This window comes from Apteryx mantelli, chromosome 3, assembly GCF_036417845.1.
Source record: "Apteryx mantelli isolate bAptMan1 chromosome 3, bAptMan1.hap1, whole genome shotgun sequence".
In the NCBI taxonomy this organism is placed as follows: domain Eukaryota; kingdom Metazoa; phylum Chordata; class Aves; order Apterygiformes; family Apterygidae; genus Apteryx; species Apteryx mantelli.
Genome location: NC_089980.1, coordinates 87,638,731 through 87,659,615, shown reverse-complemented (window position 1 = coordinate 87,659,615; position 20,885 = coordinate 87,638,731). Strand labels below are relative to the sequence as shown.

General features: G+C 36.6%; 1 protein-coding gene across 4 annotated transcripts in view; it reads right to left on the bottom strand.

Annotated features, from left to right (window-relative positions):
• Positions 1–2,543: 2,543 nt before the first annotated feature.
• The window catches only part of WASF1 (WASP family member 1), a 103,313-nt gene continuing 84,971 nt past the window's right edge, over positions 2,544–20,885 (bottom strand). For 3 of the 4 annotated variants that reach the window (XM_067293868.1, XM_067293869.1, XM_013949014.2), the window contains exons 3-9: positions 18,654–18,788; positions 11,245–11,398; positions 10,384–10,501; positions 9,368–9,540; positions 7,078–7,257; positions 5,076–5,710; positions 2,544–3,452 (exon numbers count right to left, since the gene is read on the bottom strand). In XM_067293868.1, the coding sequence (XP_067149969.1) occupies positions 3,295–3,452; positions 5,076–5,710; positions 7,078–7,257; positions 9,368–9,540; positions 10,384–10,501; positions 11,245–11,398; positions 18,654–18,788 (1,553 nt within the window). In that variant the 3' untranslated portion in view covers positions 2,544–3,294. The remainder of the gene's footprint in view (positions 3,453–5,075; positions 5,711–7,077; positions 7,258–9,367; positions 9,541–10,383; positions 10,502–11,244; positions 11,399–18,653; positions 18,789–20,885) is intronic. The other variant, XM_067293867.1, reaches the window with a different exon arrangement.

Genomic DNA, 20,885 nt, shown 5'->3' with positions numbered 1-20,885 from the left:
TGGAATCTATGAACAGTTCAATACAGAAAACTTGATTTATTATCTTACAAAACAAAGCAATCGATAATCTATTACACATCTAATCACTGGCATAAATAGCCTAGCAGCCCTCCAAACACTGTTCTACCAAATGTGAAGGGCAGTTAGAAATCCCAGTCAGAGGGACACAAATCACTGAGATTGCAAATGCTTCTATTTGAGTAGATCTATAAATGCAAATATTCAAATTTGACAATCACTTCTCACTATTAGTGAATCATGCTATTGCTATCTGGAGACTAGTTGCTATGGCAGAAAGCTGTAGCTATGGCAGAAGGCCAAGAATCCTGTCTTTGAAATCTTAACTGAGTTTAACTCTTGCCTTTACTCAGACGCAGTTCAGTGCTTTGGCTGCCCTGGGTATTGGTTTGGAAATACTATTAATCGCCAGGACAGTCAGTTAGGTCAATAATAGCCATTTGTCAATAAGGATTTTTTTCATTCTTGTGATAACTGTGGTCATGTAAGGTCCTGCCTCTCACTTCATTCCCACCTTTATTTTATTTTATTTTTTTTCCTTTCTCTCTTCTCTCTCATAACTGCTCTTCCCAGCTTCAGGCTATGTGAGCTACCCAGCTCACAGACTCTCCACAAGCTGTTAGGTCTGAGTATAGGCAAATCTGTCACTTATCAACCTAGGGTACTGTCATCCTCTATGACTTGGGGGTTTAATTTTTTTTTTTTCTTTTCCTATTGAGTGAGTGTGTCAGTCAAGTTTCTGCTCCAAATCTAGTTCTGACATAATGTTTCAGTGCCTGGACAAAAACAATGTTCTGGTTGTTTTGTGGCTTGCTCCTTAAAGAACAGCATCTGAAGCAAGTGTCATGATTTTAATTAATTATATTTAATTAAGGATAACTAATTGGTAGTAGTGGCAGTCTTGATATTTTGACTCTAGCTACTTTGCACATCATTGCACCTGTTAGTGATTGTCCTACAAAGAAATCTGATGGTGAGAAATGTGAGATGGGTGCCATTGCCAACAGTCCTATCACCAGCTTAGTGTTCTTCTCCCCGGGATCTTGACTAGCTGCACAGTCAGCATCGTGAGCAGACAGCTGCAGCATCAAAAGTTGGGACACAGGCAGAGCACACCTACAATGCAGGCTACATGGTGCAGTGAGGAGATCATCTACTTTTAACAAGCAGGACCTGGACACAGACCAGATGCTGACCTGTTAATGTGGCAATGTAGGCTGCTGTCTATAATATCCACTAACAAAATTGGGGGTTTAGAGTAAATTCAGAAAGTAACAGCTGTAAGCATCAGTTGAAAAGTAATTTTGTGAATGGCAGAAGCAACCTAAACATGGAATTTAGGCACAAGCTCTTCTCCTAGCTACCAAAAATGTATGTCTGGCTCCTTGCTTAAAGGGTAGATGCAGGTGTGTATACCGCACTTGTGCCTGAAGATGTATCGCCTTCTCAGCTGTGTCAATGCTCTCACATGTAGTTATTGGGCTAGATTTGGCAACCTGGGTTTACTGAGACGCAAGGAAACATCTAGATTAAATACTCTATCAAATATTCATGGAGTGGCACTTCAGCCATCTTTGCTTTAACAATTAGGATGCTCTAGCAAGAAGGACATGCTCATTGACAGTTAACTGCGTGGCAGAATAAACCAGATGATGGCAATACATTACTGTGAAGACAACTATCCAAGAGAGCTGCATCTATAGTTATACAGATAAAGATGCATATCCACATATTGTGACAATGATTTTTCTCCTGCAAACACCATAAAGATATTACTATCATAGTGGAACAAGTCTTGAATATAGCAGTCTATGTACAAAACTATAATGGAGCCTGAGATGATGACAGTAAAGTTGGAAGGGCCGTTGTACTTTAAAAGTACAGACAGGAGTAGGAATGGAGTTTTGCCAAGCCTCAAGCATAGGTTAATAGCCACATGCCTCTGGAAATTATTCCACGTCTTATGGAACATTTCAGGCTCCATCTTCAGAAATCTTCTGACTTTCAACTCTATTTCTCCTTGAGTATATAATTGTATCTTCCAGGAACAAGCTAGCTGAGTAAAGTACGCGTGTACCCTCTCATGCTCTCATTATCAATAGATTTTTAATTATATACTCAGACTTGAAAAAGTTATTCCAGAGAGGGTAAACACAAAAGCCCTGTAACTATTCAATACATAGTATACCGATAGATAGCATTTTAAAAATGTCTTTGTAATAACACCCTTGCTCTTGTCCATCTTTCACTATGATGTTGACTGCTGCATCTCTCCTTCTCAAGATACTCTGGAGGTAAAGCTTCAAAAAACATCTAAATCATTTAGGCCACAAGTTCCCCAATTTTTTTTAATGCATGTACTCTGATCACCAAACAATATACAATTTATTGTTCAATATGGCTCCCTGAATCAAGTGCTGAATACTTACCATAACTTGCAGACCACAGATTAAATCTTTGAAAACAAAGGATCCCTCAGTTACACCAGCGAAAGACAGGCTTCAGTTGAAAAAGCAACAATGATGGACATTTAAAACGAACCATTTATTAAATCAAACTGTTATTTTAACAGTTACATAAGTTACACAGCATGTTTAAGTCAGAAGATTTCACAAGGAAAAAAAAATTTAAACTTTTATTATGCAGGCAAAAATAGTACCACACAATATGTACCTGGGAGGGAGGAAGGGAAAGGGAATCTCTAAACATTCAAATAAGGCCATAATTATTTAAAAACAACAATAAAACAATAATAAAACCCCAAAAGATCCATTTTCCTTTCAGTGTGTTCAGTGCTCCTTACTATATGTACTTTTAGTGTACGGATGTAATCGAGGCAGTGATATCTTGATAGCTAGGTTCAATGTTTTTAAAACATTATCAAAAGTGGAATAAGGCTCATTAGTACATACAGCTGCCCTTGGAATGTCAATCTCAGTTGCCTTCATTAACTTAAAATTCACAAAGTGCACAGTTAAGATATGCCAAAAAATTGAAACTGCTACTCTACCAACAGCTGCCCATGCTTAATACTTAGTGGTCTATTGGAACAAAGTATGTTCTTTCAAAAAGATGTGTAAGAAAAACCACTGTAAAACATTTAGTTTCAAAGATGCACTAGGAGTTTTTTTGTAAACTGAAAAGTAGAAAAACATGGATTAATTATGTAAAGAAAAGAATACAAAAAACACTAGAAATGACCATCAAACTTTCAAAGAACAAGCACCACAATGGACATTAGCATTTGATTTTGTAGTGTACAGCAATGTAATAATTTTACTCTAACCAATCCACTTCATCAAATTCTGAATCATCTTCTGAATCACTGTATTCCACAGCAATGCGACGAGAAAGTATAGTAGCAACATCATTCTCAATGCGCTCATGTTTAGCTTCTTGTTCACGTTGCTCTTCAACTTTGCGTAGCTGAATACCTGAAGAACATCAAATCACAAATGTGATACTGTCATTCTTTATCATTATACAAAGTATTCTAGCTCATGATTCACAAAATACTTTGCAAGCAAAAACGAAGGCAGAGGACACTGTCCTCTTCTGATAGAGAAGTTCTCTGTCAGGTTTTTAAAGACAGGAACGTCAGAATTGTCATGGTAGCCCACCAGTTCTTCCACTGGCTGCTTCTAACTTTCTGTTAAAAATATACCTACATCTTCCAATACCATTGTAAGTGATTAAGCCAATTTACTATTTGCATTTTCCAAATACCTTTTGTACTCTCTCTTCATGGTTTCAACTGAAAGTTACAGCTATCTGAGTATCCTATCATCATTGCTTTCTTGTAACCCAGTTTTGATCATATAATGATCTGTTTGGGGATAAAAATATTACTTAAGGGTCAAACACGAAGCACAAATAACACATACTGAAAGTTAAATGCCGGTAACTGAGTTAAAAATGTGACAGAGATTATGTATTTTGGGTTTTATACTCATGTTACCATAGATCGACACAGTCTAAATTTGACCTAAATCCTGTACTTAATACTCCCTGTTGTCAACTGACAGCAAACACAAGCACAGGTACTTAGGTGGAATTTAAGCTATGATAGCTCGGGCCTTGGTTTCTTGGGCAAGGCTTGGTCAAAAGCTTTTTAAAGGATCAACTAAATTATACCAGCAGGCTCTCCTCTATTATTTTTTTGCTGACATTTTCTACTAATGCGAAGATATATTTTTTATAGTTTCAATGATGTTATCACTTCAGGTACATAGAGATGCTTTAAAAACTATTTTGAATTAGCATTATAGTATATCTATTGATATTACAATACAATAGAGATTTTGCACTGTGTTGTAGGTGCGTTAGGAAAACAGAAGAATGAAGTACTCAAAACATTTGAGAAAGATTTACTATTCAAAGAGACCACAGAGCCAAACAGCAGCACTCATAGTGCAACGGGGATTTTTTGGGCCTCAAGCACATAAGCTAAAATGTAACAGCATGTACATACAGCTCCTTGTTAGACCATCGGGAAAAAGTTGCCTAGGGAAGATAACCTTGCACCTCTGCCACCCACTTTCAGTGTGCTGGCAGGGCACCTTGTGATGTAAAGACTATTCCATTACTTTGTTTAGACCAGTGAAGATCAGACTCTTAACAGCTTTAAGGTTTAAGCAATGATTTCTGAATGTCATTTATATGTTGTAATATAACAATAATCAAAATTCAATTGTCAATTGATCTGTTCTGCTCTTATCTAACTCAGTCTGTGAAAAATACTGTTTTTGACTTCTACATGATCTGTAAGTTATCAAAACCAGGTACATTCCCAGGTAAACAGACTGAAGAGACAATCTCCACAGATCATCTCTAAACGCATGTACATTTCTTTATCTAATTTCCACAGAGAACCAGTTTTACAATCCAAACTAAAAATCTGATAAATGCAATCACAGGTTGAGAAAAATCTGTCTACTTGGCCATGTATACATTGCAGAGAATAGAAAGCAGAAAGACTTTAGATGCCGTCCTCTAAACTAGCTTTTACACATGTGAAATATTCCACTCTTTGCTGTCTCTTAATAGACAAAAATTACCTTTTCGTATTGCTTCCAGCAGAACGCTTCTAGCATCGCTGATTACAGGAAGAGTTGAGGGATGACGTTTGGGTTCAGAAGCAGGAATCACTTGGGATGGTGGGGATGGAGGCATTAGTGGGGCATGAGGGCCAGGGACAATGGTTGTGGGAGGAGGGTGCAGGACAGGCGGAGGGTGAGAAAGGGCTGCAACTGTGACAGGAGAGGAGGGTCGAACGCCAGGAGGAGGCAAAGGAGGAGGTGGTGGGGGTGGAGGAAGTCCCTGTACTTCCCCTTGAGGAACTGGGTGAACTGGTACAGTTTCACACACTTGGGCAGCTCTAGTGACAGGAGGAGAGGGTTGTGCTAGGGGAGGAGCGATTGGAGGAGGAGCTGGGTGGAGGACTCCAGGAGCGATCTGGAGAGGAGCTGGTGGAGGTGGCACTGCTGGGGCCTGCAAAGCAGCTGTGGGAGGAGGTGGAGGAGGCGGGACTGGAGGGGGAGGAGTGGAAGTCATTGCAGCTCTTAGTGAGGAGGTTGACAAAGCAGAGGGAAGAGGTGGTGGTGGTGGAGGGGGAGGAGTGGGGCTCACAAACACTGGTGTTCTGCCTGTTGCTGGTGATTGAGGGCGATTTTCTACCAAGCCTGTAGTAGAACTGAAATATCAAATAACAGGACAAAATCATTAGAGCTGGAAAGGGGAAAAAAACAGTAATAGATTCATTTCTGCAAGTTACGAATATTGAACACTGGTCATTAAAAAGTATTATGTACTAACTATGATGATTTCAAGGTATTCATACTTCATGTGCAGTGAACTCTAATTCACAGTATGGTGTATGCATCAGTCTTTCCACAGGCCCTTGCTCATGTCCAGCTATTAAGTGAGTTTACGCTTTTATAGAAACTTGCACATTTTCCAGAGGTTTCCCATACTAAGATTCTCCCCTCCCACCCCCAAGTAAATCCAGGTTATTTATCTGAAGTAAGGGAACTGGCAGTTGTTTAATTCGTTCAACTCACAGAACCTTTTTTAAAGAAAGTTTAAACAGTATGAGCAAGGGGTTAAAACTGAAATATGTATTTAAGGTTCAATGACAAGGTCAGCAAAGCTAATATCAATTAGCTAAGATCAATTAGCTAAGATCATCAGTTGTATCTGCAGAGAGATATATTTATAGCCTGACTACTCATTTTAGTGCAATGAATGGGTGAATCAAAGAAAACAAAAGGCATCAGTAAAATTATTTTCCTGAAAAACACCAGAGGAATTTTTAGGCTGTTATGGAAAAGTTAATCTAAAAAAGTGAGCATTTCTGTGTATATTCTCCTGAGCAGTGAACAGAGATTCTTTCCAAAAGACTAACATTTTGGTGATTTAACAACCATGCCTGAATCAACTGTCTTGTATTCCAAACTATATGTACCTGAGCATAAATAAGATTTGGGGTATAAAACAACAGGGGAAGGATAACCAGAAGCTCACTCTAAAAAAAATGCTCTCAGCATGTATCCAGTTTTGGCAAGGCACAGAGAAACAGAAAATAAAAGCACTTTAAAAAAGCAGTTGTAGTTTAGCAAATGTGATGAATATATAGTTTTGACAGTAGACCATCTTACTGCAATATGTTCTTCCTCTCATGTGGGCTGAAACACAGTTCAGTATTAATAATTTCAGACTGTCCAAGCTAAATCCTGAGATCTCAGCACCTTTCAGAGAAACACTTTTTTTAAAGTTATCTGCCCTGTCATCTAACTCAGCAGGAGACAGAGTTGCCATGTTATTGGCCAGGTGGGGCCTGTCCCCACAGTGGCACACTGCAGGCGTTAGATTCCAACACTTCTCTCCAACTCCTGCATGGCCTTGCAGCTGTGGAGGCGTCAGGGCTGTGGACTCACAGAGCCCTGGGATGTAGGAACTACTTGGGCTGCACGGAAATAATACTAACAGCAGTCAGTGGGCTTGGCGGAAGAATGAAGCTCCCTTCCCAATAAATCTGCACGTGGCTTGACCACTTCTTACCTAACGCAAGGAGGTACAGGTTTCACTTCTCCTGCTCCGTGCATTGGAGGTGGTGGCGGTGGTTCATGTGGTCTGACCAACACTCTCTCCTCAGCTCTGTTCAGAAGTTCAGACATCTGACTATAGGGTAATGCAGAAAGAGAATACGATCCATCCATATGATCCACGTATGCTTGAGATCTGAAGGAAAATAGATATATTTTTCTTAAGTATGAAAAATGCATTCTACTGATCTGACATAAGCATTAGTAAAATTAATTATTAATGCTCCCAGCTACTGTCCTATATTTCAGTTTGACTTCTCAGCTCAAATCTCTCTCTTGTACTGTACAGCTTTTAAGTAATTTTTCCCCCTTTCCATCCCATTCCTTCTAGCAGCTCTTCTGACATATATATCAGACAATTTTTACAGTACGTGTGAGATCTTAGTCTTTATTAGTCACATTATTTTGAGTTAAATACAATCAGAAGTACACATATACCAGAGTGTATTATGCAACAGACATTATACTGGTAATGGTTTCTGCTACTCAGTCCCTACATATATGTAACCATATTCTTTCATAACATTCATGAACTACCTATCAGGTGGTAGCATTTACAACTGAATAATTTAGTCGAACGTCTGTCAGAGGATCTGTATTCCCAATTCTGTATTTAGACCTACTAAATAGCTATACTAAGTAGCTATACAACAGAGATCAGGAAGATAATCTAAAAATTTACTGTTGAGTAGTAGCAGTAAAATAAAGATAACTAAAGTTTCAAATAATTCAAACTACTTGTTAATGACAACTTTAGGACCTTGAGGACCTGACTAGTTAAGAAATTTTCATTAACTACTTAAAGATATTGATAAGTGTCAAACTTTCTGTACTGAATTTAAAGAAAAGGTCTTGGCAGAATACTTTTTAACATTTAAAGCTTTATTCTAGGTTTCCACGTACTGCCATCACTGTAGCATCTATTAAATTCTTAAGGGGCAAAGTTTTTATTCTGTTTTTCAACAGCACTTGGCACAGTGCTGTTTTTTATTCAAGCTACATGTTCTCCGCCTTTATTGCTTCCAAGCACTACAGCATTATTCTTAATTTCAGTACTGTTACTGAAATAATTATGGCTCAGGCCAAGGTCCTGGATAATAAAGGAGTCCTGCAGAGAGCACGTCTCACATGGAATCTGGCGTACAACACAGTAGAAAGACAGCAAGAAAGCAGATGTCTCTGCCAACTACTTCTCACAGCAGTTTATAAGATACTACAGAGCTGGTGTCTTCCCAGCAAAATGCACATCACCCATAATTTCAGTTGTACCTTACTGACTGAAACACACTAAGACCATTTTTACTTTCTGAATTAAGAGAACTAAGTTTCCTACAGCCAGGTTTTTCCATTTTTCAGACACAAAACACCGCCTCCTAGGGTTATGATAATTATCCACTGTTACTATTAAGTTTATTTGAAAACCTGACACAGCTGAACTAAACCCTCTCTTAAAGTGCTTTTGGCCAGTGAAGGATAGGGGAAAAAATCTAACTGTTCTTTAAAGGCCAAACACTTTTTAATAAAACAAAACAAAGCCCCAAAGAAAATCATACCCCTCAAAACTCCTAACATTACTTGAATGTCAGCCCTCTTTCCTATTATAAGTTTCTCAGCTGGTAAAATGAACTTTGTTTTGCACAAGCACCACAAGAGGAAACACAGCAGGTGTATCGTTTGAAATGCTGTTTTTAGCCACCTGCTAATGCATGCTGTGAAATGAGAGTCCAGCAGGTTGGAGTTTGTAATAGGCTATAACCAGAAACGTCAATCAAATTTTGGATTTGTTCATGAGTAAAGAAAAGCTCAGTGATCTCATCTGAGTTCCAAGTGGATGTTTGCTCACATCACACCCACCATACAGTCTTGGCAGTTTCTGCTCAAGAAAAATCAAGAGACTGGAATAACAGGGATTTTGTAGGTCAAGACTGGAACATAGTAACACACCTGGGTGCAAGCCTGCAGCAGTGACATTAGACTTTATTCAAGTTGGAGGCAGACACCTCCATATCCTCAAGATACAATGAATTCCAGAGATGTACACTACTCTTAAAAATAAGATAATAACAACTCCTTTAAAGACACATTGGCTAAGAATTTTAAAACTGATTTTTGGTTGAGCTAAATGAGCTAAATCAGTGCATTTCAAGAATGGCAGTACCACTTTATCATTTATGCTTTCTCAAACATATTTACTATGTAGAATGAATAGCTGTATTTAGTAAAGGAAAGAAAAAATAAAAAGAAACCTTGATTCGAAATGTGAAGCTGGGCCATTAGCAACTTCAATGTGCTTATGTAAGAGATTAGCATCATCCTCTGCAAGCTCCGGACCTTGGGCTAACTTCTGCCACTCTCTCCGTCTGTCATGAGGTGCCCTTGGCACTTTTTCTGGTTCATGAGGGCGATCTAGATTTTTCTGCTGTAGGAGAGTTGTGCAAATAAAACTGACAACTGAGATGATAGTGTTTTTAAATTAGTTGCATATAAACATCAGCCACAGAACAATGAAAAATAATCCCAATTAAAGTGCAAGAAATATTTGAATTTCAGTCTAAACGTGATATGTAAGCCAAAAAGCTTTGTAGGAGGTAGAAGCTTTACTCTAGTGGATAATTAGCTGAATAATACAGTGAAGAATAACTGTATAATTAGCTTTTTATTCTAGGGGTGAAATGAAATTCTGAATCTGATTCTGACACTTACATTTACTGTTTCTATGTATGAAATATACAGAATAATGGTGAAACAAAAGAGTAGCCTTGCCTTTGCAAAATTGCTTATTTAATTTTAAGAAAATATAAACACAGGGTTCCATGCCTACCAATTTATTCCTCATTTTTACAGCACCTATCTAAAAGATTTCATTCTGTTTTTTTCTTCTGTAAATTTGTCAGAATTTTATACTTTAAAAAAAAGTTCCAGTGAAATCCTGGATTCTTACTGTATTCCTGTAAAATTCTGCTCTTCTTTGAATCATTGTTAGAAGGCTTCATAAGTTTTGGCAAACCTGCTGTTAGTTACAGTAAGACAGCATAAAAGCTCTAAGCCCTTTTAATAGTAGTTTATTATCATCATTATTTATTTGTTAAAGTTGATGGAATTAAATGAATTCAAGTAGTTTTAGTTGGATGGAGAAGATCATAATTATCTATATAAAATCTGGATTGTTTTTATTGCATAACCAAAAAAGTAACATATGTGCAAGCAAATTCTTTCCAGAAAAAAAACCCAACCAGGAGCTATTTAAAGCTAACATATATACCTTCTGCTTCCTCTTTTCTTTTCTTTTATCCTCAGTGTCCTGCAACATCTTTTCCTTCCATAGATCAAAGAAGTACGAGGGATTGGTATAAAACTTCAGACCCTCTTTTCCATCATCCCTGAAATACAGTGAACAAAATAGGGCACGCTGTTTATTTGACAATACATGACTCTAAACTGTAAGGAAAAAAAAAAGGCATATTAGGAACTACCTAGCACCTCAGGCCCTCAAATATTTTGCTGATCACGAACATTAAAAAGGTAAACATTGACCTCCCATGCCATCACTCTTCACTGTCTTTCCTTGTATTCAAGATCTTTATTTTAGAAAAGTAACTTTAATGTAAGTTGTAGACAAAAACAGTATCACAAATAAAGAACTCCTTTCATTCCAGTGACTCAAATCTTGCTCCTAAAATAATGAGTAAATCTGTGTGGTTAGGGTTGAAACTACTGATTCAAATTAACTTTGGGACAGCAAACAACATCCATTTTCATTAAAGACTTTCCTTTCTACAAACCTAATCACTTGTTTTCTTCACTTTCTTCACAACAGCATGACACAGTTCAATATAGGCGGATACTGAGGATGGCTTTTTCTTGCAATTGTTACACTGGAATAAAGACACTGGAATAAAATTTTTCAGAGAAATAAACTTTTAACACTTATGTCTTCTGCTACTTGTATTCTTCAAGTAGCTTCACAGTCTCAAGTGCAGCTCCTTAAATATTCAAGTGCTATTCAACATGAGTAAGGTGCCTAAATATAGCACTGTATTACACAACACAGTGTAAATAACTAATAATAAATATTTTACTTATTAAATAAACTAGACATTGCTTTTGATAATTTTTTACTAACCTGTAAGGGGTGAGAATGTTAAGCGGAGGAGGCTGTTCACAAATGTCATAAGTTTCTTGCAAAGGAATAGGCAGAGTTTTGCGATCGAACAGCTGTTGATCTTGAATTGTGGAACTCCGGAAAGCTTTCCTCATTGTAATGTCCTGCAATGACACTGAAAGGGGATATCACCATTTAAAAAAAATGTCATCAAAGATAGTTTATTTGGTTTAATCTGCAATTGCTTAATGCTGGTTGGAATATAAATATTAAGCATTACTGCTAATACCTTATGATCAGCACAAGCACATTTTACAGTGAACATAACTCATGTAACACTACTGTCATGGCAAGATATTGTCAGATTATGTGAAAAACATGCTTGTAATGTTCCAGCACATTATCCTTTATTTAGTTTCACAGGAAATTTTTGCTCACCTGGACTGATACCAGAACTCTGTCTCTACAAAGTAGTTCCACAAATCGCTCTAGAATGCAATTCTGTAGTTCAGAAGTACCTAATAAGATTTACCATCTCTATTTTACAATCCTCTTGGTACTAAAAACTGACTCCTTATCTCGAGGTGAAGATTTTGTGTTTATCTGTCATCAACAAGCTCAATTTTGCATTCCTTGCACATATGCAGCAGTTCCACTGAAGACTCCTTGCCAAATCAGCAAAACACTTAAGCTTATTCTACTGATGTTGGTGAGATTTCATGGGAGGTGATACAGTGTTCCAACACATGACAAATGCTCTTCTTTAATCAGCTTGTTTAATCGAGATGACACTCTCCTGTTTAATCAAGATGCTATTCCTTACTGCTATTAAAGCCTGTATATCCTTTTGTATTTCACAGTCATTAAAATCTAGAAAACATTTGGCAGGCTGAGCAGAAAGAATCTTGCTAGGATTTTAAAAAAATTAATGGAAAAGTGACCGCAAAAGATGAAGCTTGCACCTTGAATTCTTGGAACAGTACCTGCTCAGTCTCATATTTTTCTCCCTCCCTGACGTTCCATCACTTCATTGGTGAAGTCCACGTGTGTCTTAAGCCTAGCTTTGCAGCCAGAGTGAGACTTTCAGTAAATAAAGCAGCAGGCCTTTCTTTTTTCTTTTTCTTTCTTTCTTTCTTTTTTTTTTTTAAATTACAAACAGTTAAGTACTGAAATAAGACAATTTTTAGCCATGATAGCAAAGAGAGCATTTTTAGCACAGGTACTTTATTTATAAAAAATTACAGTATGTTTGTTTTAAACAAAACAGGTTGAAGGTAGTGCCCCCCTTTACTCTAGATGAGAGAACTCTTCCTCCATCTCACTGCTTTTGAGAAAATCTCTAGGGCCTTTGGCAACAATTTTTTTTAAAAAGTGCATCTGTTTCAGCTGTAAGCTAGATTCATTCTCATTCCTGTAGTACATACAAGTACACACACACACGCTTGAGGCACTGTCTGCTGCCCTATTTCCTATCACAGCTGTTGCAAGCAAAGATATGAAAAAGGTGGATTTCTATTGTATATCCCAAAGGGGCAGAAGGCAGGACTTTTTTCCCAGAGGGCTTGCAATTCCTGGAATATACTCTCTTCTTACCTAACTGCCTTGGCAGAATCCTTTGTGAGGCTAAAAATGGGATTTATTTGATTTTCAGTTTGGCTTTTGAAGTTTATTACAGTTGGCAAGGTTGTGTGTTACTACAGAAGTCTTCTCTTTACCCTTAGGTTCTATTTTATTACAGTCTTTTATCCTTTTTAATACCTTTAATTAGCTGCTCAGAAGCCTTTTAAGTGTGTGAAAGAAGTACTACTCATGTACTAATGCCAGCTACAAATCTCAATTTCTGTAGGTATTTTTGCACTCCTGAATAACCATATATATTTTGTATCTGTCAGAGTACAGGTTGTTATTTGCTAGCAGAAGTTCACAATTAAAAGAAAAGAACTGGGGTTTATCTCATCTAAAATTCCAGTCTTAGATTCTTTTATACCTTAGCTGTTTTTCCTTTGGTTGTTGATTTCACAAATCTCACCAAATGTACTTGTTCAGAGTTGCTTGGTACTCCTGTAAGTCTTTAAACAGCCTGTCATTTACTGGTGACTATGCCAATAAAAACGTAAATCAGGATACTTCTCTTGGAACCTGTGTACATTCTGGTAGTAGTGAAATAAATGAAGTATTTTTTTCCAATAAATATAAAGACAGTTCCTTGTTTTAATATTAAAATGCTCACATTTGATGCTCACTATACATAATCTTTCGAGTGACTAAATATAGCAGGTCTGATTCATAATCTCCTATTTCTAAATTTAATCTTGACTTTTTGTAAACATGTACAAGGCGGAGATCACAGCTGGGGATGACCAATCAATAAGTATAGATTATTTTATCTCTAAAACTACGCTACATAGCAAAGGCCTTTAGAGAAAACATACACTGCGGAATTTCCAACTGCTACCCGCACGTCCTGCTTTTACATTCAAAGAAAGCTACACAGTGAAAAGCATGCTATTACTCAAAACTGGCTATCTTATAACAAAATTATTAGGGAAATGAAAGGACATGGCACACAAAATACTGGGAATCATGACATTGATATACCCAGCCTACAGAAAGAGATCAGGTTAAATGCTGTGTTTCGAGCACAGTATAATCCAGGGCTGTGCAAGGTCTGGCTTACAGAGCCATTCGTTCGGCTTGCCAGCTGGCTAAGAAACCAACTGCGGACCGGCTTGCCACCTCAGCAGCTCAAATACGCACACATCTTGGCTCGCCAGCTGGCCACTCACTTGGGGCTGATCGACAAATTAGCACAGCAAGAGGGTTCGTCAGACAAACTGGACGTACAAATTCAGGAGGTGTGGGAAAGTAAGGGACAGCCGATCTTTTGTCCAGATCCCACTTTTTATGTCTAGAATACAAATTATGCAGTAGCATGGCTTAGACACTGATCTACTGAGCCATGGGCATGCTAATTTAAGACTGATCTACTCACTAAACAACCCATAAATTGAATCAACAGCTAAGAAAACTGGAAGAAAATCCCAGAGAGCAGTTGAAGCTCAACCCATGTGCATAGATCTTTGAGAGGGACACACACTCAAATCCAACATTCAGATAAGTGGAGATGTGCCAGGAAAGCGACATGTTATGCAATCTAATTTAACAGTCTTTTTCTTTGTTTGACTTCGGTGGTGAAATTTCTTATGAATTAATTGACCATAGTGTTATTCTCCATGTTAACATACTACATGTGGAGGTCATGGCTCAATTATCACACATTCTCTGTTCTGAACTTTTATTACACATTTATACTCAGTTCACTAAATCCCTCTTCAGGAAGCTAGAGACAGTAAGTGAGCTGCCTCTTAAAATGGGATTTACTGTCCTTTCTTCTGAGCCTCGCAATGGGCTGAGCATAATGACTGGAAAGTTGAAAGGAGCCTCCCCTTTTCTGCAAGTATGCAGGACGCAAGCATGTCACAGCTGTCAAGCTTTCTAGATTTCTCTCTGCCAGACGCCACCTTCTTTACCTATAGCAAAACTCTAATCTCTCTGTAGTATTAATCCAACACCACTGCTGAACTACTGTTCTTTCTATGATAGGACAATGTTTCCAGAATGTTAAGAAAAAAAGAGGCGTATGTATTCAAAGCCGGAAGTTTACTGACATACAATTCCCCACTTAGTTTGATTCATTTCCACAAATATGTCAAGCTGCTTAATCACGGTATTTCAGTTGCTGTTAAAAGTTTCTTGTCACAGTTAAAATAGATATACTGTAGAAATCAAGAACCTGATTCACTATATTTGGTTTCCAATTTGAGATTAAAATGGAAATAGAGCATTTTTTTCAGTTTAAAAAACCGTTAGATTAATATCAGAATACACAGATAAATTCTTAGTTTATGAATTCTCCTTCCATCAGGATGTCATTTATTTTTGAGTGATATACAACTGTTTCCTAATATACTGTACATCAGAGCTGCACTGTGCATCAGTATTTCAAAGAACATAAAAAATAAGATGAATATTATTTTAAAAGCTGTAAAATTTTTACAGATATGATATTATTTACCTGTGCTAACACTTCAGGCTTAATAGCACAAAGAAATTCACAAAAATGAGGTAAATTAACAAAAAATCTATTATTATACAAAACTGTATTATCAATTTTATATTTTGAGAGAGAGAGGTTATTTACAAACTAAATATTGAAATTAAACGCCACTGCAAAGAAACTACACCTTTAGGCTTTATTCTCTGACCCATGAGAATATCTCATACTGCAGGGCTACTGATATTGGCGACCTTCGTTCTGCTCTATAGAAAGAAGATATTTTTCCCAGGCCTAAAAAGGTCCCAAATATGATAATTCCTGCATATATGCAGGCTAGTTTCATGTATAACTGGAATAAAGTTGAGTTTACTTAAGGAAAGCAGAGGATTCTTTTCCTCTGTATGCAAGATTAGTATCTCCATTGAGGAAAAGAGATGTATATAAAAAGAAAAGAGTGAGGGACAAAATGACAGATTTCAAAATCTTTACACAAACTCTACCTGTAAATACCTTTTTACTTTATGGAATTTTTAAATTCAACAAAGTTATTTCCATTCAGATTTCCACTTTATGTTACATCACTACGTAAGGCCAAAATACTTCAGTTGAAAGCTGACCTTAAGTTCCAGATCAATATGAAATTAATGACTTTGTGAAATCAAGAATTTGAATACGCCTTTTGTAATCGTTCAAATCAAATCAAGCTCACGGCATTTTCTCTGTAACAGAAGGATTCCATGCCACAAGTCAGTTTTGGCAGGATACAATCCTAACCCTGGTTTAATTTGGTCTTATTCTTTAACTGAGATATTTTAATAATTCAGAATGATGAGAAAACAAACATACTATCCCAAAACATCAGGATTTCTGTTCTACTGTTGGCTCCACCAGAAATATCTTGTTCAGTATCTGTACCTTGTTCAATTTAGGTCACTCAGGCTGCTTTTGTTCATGCTGCTTAGTTTTAAATGAATCTTAATTTTTTCCTCTTTCCGTAATAGCATGGGCCCAAAGGAACACATTAAAACTTATATTACTGTCTGCTGGCAAAGAACGATCAACTGAGAGTCATTTTGCAAGCCCATTTTACGCACGCTGTTTGCTGAACAGAACTACTGGAATTTGCTTGATTCTTTCACAGAGAATTAAGAAAGGGCATTCTGTGAGTCTATCTCCATACTTTGGCAAATTAACTCCTCTTCCAAATTTTTGGGCTTTATCATGAAAATATATAATGTTTTCCCCACATCTTCATGCATTAACATCCTCCAGCTGTTTTAGCCCAGATCAGGACTAAAACAGGGTTATTTGTCATCAATTTCTAGAATTGAAACCCAAAGGAGGATACTGAAGGAGAAAAGGTTTCCTGATCCCTGCTTTTTGAGGAAATATATTATTGGCTTTTTGAGGAAAAACATTACTGGATTTCCTCTTCCTTTTTCTCCCCTCACCTGGTGACTCATTCTGGGCAGACATTTGTGAATAAAGAAGACTGAATATGGCTCAAGGACTGGATGTTCTTAGGTTAATAAAAATAATCATTTAACAGTTCCTGACACTGAGCACTGCATGTGTTCCTCTAAAGTACTAGTAGTCACTGCTATCCTATGGCATGAGGCAAATCCAGGGTACTAGATTCGAGTCACAGTGAGCCACTCTGGACTTGATAAAGTAGACCCCTTTTTTTAGTCCCGTTTTCTTTAACTGCAATGTCTGTCCCTTCCTTAGCTATATAGTTTAGCAAATATATGCAGTACTGTGAAACACTACTAATCTGATGCATTTGAGACTACACATCATTTAAAAATCTTCCTGGAAACTCTCTAACATCAAATAGTCATTAATATTTAGTACTGAAACCTACAACCAAACTTGTCAAAGGCCATTTACATGGGGAAGTACAAATTTCTATTTCACTACCCTTAGATGCTTTAACTCTATCACTTGAAATGGTCTCTCCATTTTTCTGAAATGTGAATGGTTGCCATATCAGATATGCTGTATCAACATAAATCCCACTCTGATTTAAACCAATAACTAGGCTGTCAAGGGTAAACACAGAAATGACATTAACATTCTGTAGTATTACATCTGTTACAAGATTACAATTGCTGACAATTTGTTACTGTATATAGAAAGGATTTTTGTCATTATCCAATCATAGTAAACATGGTATTTTATTGGAAAAAGAGGTGTACGTGTGTGATTTATGCTCAGTTGTCAAGAGACTTGGAAAATCCCATTAATGTAAAAATTCCCTTAGGCAAGTCATGATATTGTGGAAAATTTGCTACTAGCTGTAAACAGCTGTCTTTCAAAACCTGTTCTGAAATAAATATCACAAGAGTACAGAATCAAAACTTCCTTAGCCTAATTTTATTAATAGTGGAATTAGAGTGGAATAGGTAACACAACACAGCCTCAGACCATCCTCCTGGTTTGACACTTCATTCTCCCTGAATGACACACCACTATTATACCTAGACATTCAGAACTGAAACAGCTTTTTATGTTTTCGAATGGGATCCTATATGCAATCTGAAGTTATTTTTTATGATTGGGTGCTGTTCTACTTTGTGAGTCTCAACCATACAATCTAGAACATCCCCAAACTGTTTAGGGTTACAGGATCTTTGATAGTTTCACCTGTAACAAATAGATATCCAGGAAGCAAAAAACATTTCCTTAGATTTGCATATGAGGTGGTCTATGTGCTTTTATTGAACACTGTTCCTATAGTCATCACAATGCCTATGCATTGGCTAAATCCCACTAAAATACTGTCTTATAAGCATGAACCATATCCTATTGACTGTTTGAAAATACTTGTTTTCTCAGAGCTAAGCAATATTTATATAATTTAAAACTATTTAGAAAGAAATAGGCATTGGAGAAGAATCCTAGGGTGACATATATCATCCTAAATGGAGCTACAGAAATATAACTTTATGCAAATTTTAATATAACATAATATCAAGCTAAGTGTAAAAACCCTACTTGGACAAATGCTAAGAATCAGTAGGAATAAGTTTAAAACAGAGTAAAGAATTACTCTCTAGAATTGACATCATAATAAAAATTATAGATATTATTAATAGTAATACAATACTACTAAAGGGACATACAGTCCTGTAGCAGTTCTAATGTAAATTCATTTTTAACAGTACTGTTCAGTAACCATGAAAATTTTGAGTTCAGAAAATTTCTCAAGGTTATAAAATAAACCTGTAGAAGAAATAGAAATCAATCTCTTTCTCATGATGTTTTGCCCTAGGTTCCATATTTATCATTTAAACTATTATTATTTCCATTTCATGTATCAATGGTGTTTGGACAACAAAATGACAACTCTTCAATACAGGAGTTAACTTACGTTCCTCTTCTTTTGGATCAAGCTGCGTAACACTGACAGATAAGCGATCTACACGTTCTTGTAAGGAGTTGACTCTGAATGAGAAACTGTGTGCTTCATTGAAAAGTTCACCAAATATGTCTTCCGCATATTTACCTAAAATAGGAAAAAAAAAAAATCATGCCACAAGACAGCCAAATGAGTATGCCCTTAAAAATATTTCTGATGACTACTGTGTTTAAATAAGTAAATCTAAGATGTATGAGTATTAGCTGTAACAAGCTGTACTTAATGAACTTACTAAGAATGCTTGAGAAAAATTTAAAAAAATGAAATGTTTAAATTGCAATTTATCTATCATAAATGAAATTATTTAATACATTATAGGACAGATCTTCAGCTGGTATAAATGGGCTGAACTATGCTGACATCCAAGGAGCTAGACCTATTCTGTTCCTTAGGTATAAAAGTATGATTTACAGTATCTGAAGCTGCTCCCATAAGAGGATTAACTAATCTTTCCAAGTGATATTTAATTCAACGTTTCTCAAAATGAAGTACTGCTTCCACTACTACTGTTCAGAAGATCTTTCAAAAAGGGAAGATCAGATACTTACATCTAATGTAATTTGAACCAGCTTATTCACAACTACATATTAAAATAATAAATCTTTCTTTGAAGGATCAAAATCCTAGTGATTGACCAATTTCTACAGAAGTAAAGAATAAGAATCTTCTTTATTCACTTCAATGAGCATCCCACATTTAACCCAACAGAAAAGGAGATTCAGATATCATGAAAAAAGGAACAGTACCAAATTCCTCCTTTATAGGAACAGTACTCCACTTAGTGCTACTAATATTTTTGAGATTCAACTTGGATAGCCTGCCAGCATCACTGAAAAATGCACCAGACTCTAGCAAAATTTGGACCCATATTTCTGAAAGACCACATGATAGATTTTAAAATTATCTATCATACCGTGTGTGTGTGCAATTTGTGTGTCATTTGTGCACTTACAATGTTTTTGGAAGTATAATCACACAAATTTCTAACTTCCTGGTCTGCATGCAAGTTTTGACAGGTACAATAAAAAAGAGTATTTATGAAAACTTTGCCTTTTTTGCACAACAGATCTAGAACTACCCATAAAAATGAGGACATTTTTAAAAAAAGATACTTAAAGGGACACCTAACAGAATTAAATCCTTACGGACAGTGTGCAAACTACTTGAGGACACCATGAAGCAAGCACAGGGCTAATGCACATCATTTATTAAGACCTTAAGTAAGGGAAATAGAAAACCAGCATGACTATAAACAACAGAATGTAAAAAGGGACAGCAGAAGAAAGAAGGCAACCATCAAAAAGTTGAGGTCCTGTAAAAACAAAGAAAATAGAAAGGATCTTAAATTCTAGCATACTAAATGTAAAAACAAAATCAAGATAGGCCAAAAACTAGCATGAGGAACAACCACCAAAGTAATCAGAACTAATAAATATTGCTTCAAACATGAGTGGCAAGAAAGCCTGCCAGGGAGTCTAGAGAGCCAATTCATAATGAAGGGATAAAGGAGCACTCAGCGAAGACAAGGTCATTGCACACAGGCTAAACTAACCCTTTCCGCTGGTGTTCCTAGGGGAAGGAAGTGGAGAGATTCTTATGCCAGAACTCTTCGTTGTGAGATACTCAGCAGAGAAACTGAAGTGACTATAGAAAAGGTTAGGAAAATAAATTGACAAAATGAACAATAAAATGTAAGTAACAATCTGTAAACCTCCTTAATATCTGAAGACTGGAAAGTGGTAAGCAAAAAACCAAGTTCCAAAACATTTTTCATGGAGTATCTGGAGAGCTATAAGCCTGCAAGCCTGACATCCATACCAGACAAATTAGTATAAATATCATTACTAAGACATTTCTTATTATAAAGAACTGAATTAACAGACACCTGGATGATCTACTTGAGAACAGTCAACATAGCTTTTGTAAAAGGAATTCTTTGAAGGATTTATAAACACATGGATGGAGTGCTATGATCTAGTTAAATTTCCAAGAGCGATTTTGAAGTCCCTAACCAAAGCTTTTTATGAAGACTAGACAGCCAAGGGCACAAAAAAGGAAAAGACATAGTATGGATAAAAATTCATCAAAAGATATGAAATGGAGGCTAGGAGGAAACAACCAGTCTTCACAGTAGAGAAAGGTGGGGTTTCACAGGTCTCTGTACTGGGGCCTATGCTATTCAAG